The following is a 2,187-nucleotide window of genomic DNA, read 5'->3' on the forward strand; positions in this document are numbered from 1 at the left end:
GTCATTCACACAGAATGGGTGTTTTAGTGTCGAAAAACATGAGATGTGAGCAGTGAAATCAGACATGTGATTTGAAAGTTAAGCTTATTTTTTAACTTGAGTGCCGCATTTTAGAAAAGCGCTACGTGTGAGACGATGCAAAGCATGCGCACAATGGTCATGTCTAGCGCATGTTCAAATAGAAAAACAATAGACAATGTGACGAGTCGGCTGCCTCCACCTAACTATCAGCATCACCCCGTCCCTTAATCTGTTTATTTTGGACACTTGATTCCCTTTTTCTGGACACTTTGTTTATCTTCTGTTAATAAAAGCCTCTCTGAGGCCTGACGCCACACCAAATGTGTCTGTGCTTTGGTTCTCCCGCCACAAGAAGTAGAAATATCCCTTTAAAGGTAACTGAGATCAGTCAGTTTGCAGTAATCACCAACTATTCACTTCTGGCAAAAATGGTCTTTTATAATGTACTGATTATTGCTCATGATGATGCATTACTATACACAGTACAGTATATCATGTTTATTTAACCACAAGCAATAGCATCACATCCCTTTGTCAGGCCAGCTCCAGTTTCATGTGTAGCTAAAGGACAGATGGAGGAGTCGGTGATGGGTGGTGTGTTTGCAGGCTCCGAGCCTGTCATAGTTCAGTCTGTGAGTTCAACACCCAGACCATCTCCTGTGGACCAACGGTCATTTTAAAGGCATCATTAGTTTTCTTCAGATTCCTTTTATCTTTTTTGTAAAAAAACAGAACAAAACGATAACTGACAGGTAACAACTGATCAAGTAAAGGGCCGGCGCAGATATTCACTCCAGCACCACAGTGCCTCCTGCTGCTTCAAGTGCTGCTTTCAGTTTTCCTGCTTCATCTTTAAACACATTCGCCCGGATCTCCTGAGGTAGAGACTCCACAAGCTTCTTGGCCTGCAATTGGGAGGGAAAACCATTAATGAAGAACATTACAACCCTTTTAGACAAGAAAATCAGCAGTAAGTCACATGAATGGGTTGCAAAGCTTGTGAGCTGTATTGCTGTCTGCTGATATTTGACAGATAGGGAACAAACTACACAGACAACTAACTGATTCATGCCACTGCGGCCTATAAAAAAATCCTCATATTACTAAAAACACCTTACCTGTACAAGATTCAAGCCCTCCATGCAATTCTTCACTTCTTTAATCAGTTTCACTTTATCAGCCGCCTTGAATTCTGTCAGTTTGACTGTAAAATGGGTTTTCTCTTTCTTTGCAGATGCTGCCTCCTCCTCTACCACCTGCAAATTCAGTTAAAACATCAGAGGAAAAAAACTCTAAGTATTACATGATGGCACGTTGCACAAAAACATACACAATATGACATCAAACCCTGAGAATGAGAGGTTTGATTTTATATCCATTTTCTAAGGGGTTTTTGCAAAAATTGACCAAACATTTTTAAATGCAGCTTAAAACCCTGATTTGTGCACTCTTGACAGTAAGCAGTAAGTGTTAATATTACATAATAAATGCATAATTTACAAATAAGAAATTAAAATGTGTTTGAGACTAGTTTGTGGTAACTTAGATTTTCCAAAAAATTCTCACAACAACTTTAGTAACAGAGTGGGATGCTGATCTTGAACAGTCCACGCTAAAATTTGTACAAATTTAGATTAGAGTTTATTGGTTTTCCCACGTAAAATGGTCCAAATTATGTTGTTTCTTCGCTGTTCAAATTTTAAACAATGTTTCACATTTTGAAAATCGAAAATCACACACAAAATGTAGGACACAGATCATTAATCATTTTTGGTTATTAAAGTTTATTACATTTTAAATCATAAAGCATTAGTCATACCTCAGCAGCAGGAGCAGCTGCTATTGCTGCCATTGAGCCCATGGACATCATTCCAACATCCTGAATGTTCAGAGTTTTCTGACGTGGACAAAAACACATTTAAATCAGTGTTTGGAGTAAAGGTTCCATACTATTAGAGCTGGGCGATATAAGTGAATATAGTTCACAGTTATTCTGAAGCTGATTTCAAATTCAGCAACATCATATTTAGTGAAGAACTGTATTTGACCATTAAAGGGGTCATATGATGCGATTTCAAGTTTTTCTTTCTCTTTGGAGTGTTACAAGCTGATTGTGCATAGATAAGATCCCTGAAGTTGCAAAGACTAAAGTCTCAAATCCAAAGA

At 38.1% G+C, this 2,187-nt stretch overlaps 1 protein-coding gene across 2 annotated transcripts in view; it reads right to left on the bottom strand.

The window, feature by feature from the left end:
• Window positions 1-504: 504 nt before the first annotated feature.
• The window catches only part of LOC107673776 (39S ribosomal protein L12, mitochondrial-like), a 7,919-nt gene continuing 6,236 nt past the window's right edge, over window positions 505-2,187 (bottom strand). Inside the window, exons 3-6 of one of the 2 annotated variants that reach the window (XM_016467556.1) lie at window positions 1,841-1,918; window positions 1,140-1,277; window positions 772-926; window positions 505-678 (exon numbers count right to left, since the gene is read on the bottom strand). In XM_016467556.1, the coding sequence (XP_016323042.1) occupies window positions 810-926; window positions 1,140-1,277; window positions 1,841-1,918 (333 nt within the window). In that variant the 3' untranslated portion in view covers window positions 505-678; window positions 772-809. Of the gene's footprint in view, window positions 927-1,139; window positions 1,278-1,840; window positions 1,919-2,187 lie in introns of both variants that reach the window. The other variant, XM_016467555.1, reaches the window with a different exon arrangement.

Source organism: Sinocyclocheilus anshuiensis, unplaced genomic scaffold (assembly GCF_001515605.1).
Source record: "Sinocyclocheilus anshuiensis isolate Anshui unplaced genomic scaffold, SAMN03320099.WGS_v1.1 scaffold933, whole genome shotgun sequence".
Classification (NCBI taxonomy): domain Eukaryota; kingdom Metazoa; phylum Chordata; class Actinopteri; order Cypriniformes; family Cyprinidae; genus Sinocyclocheilus; species Sinocyclocheilus anshuiensis.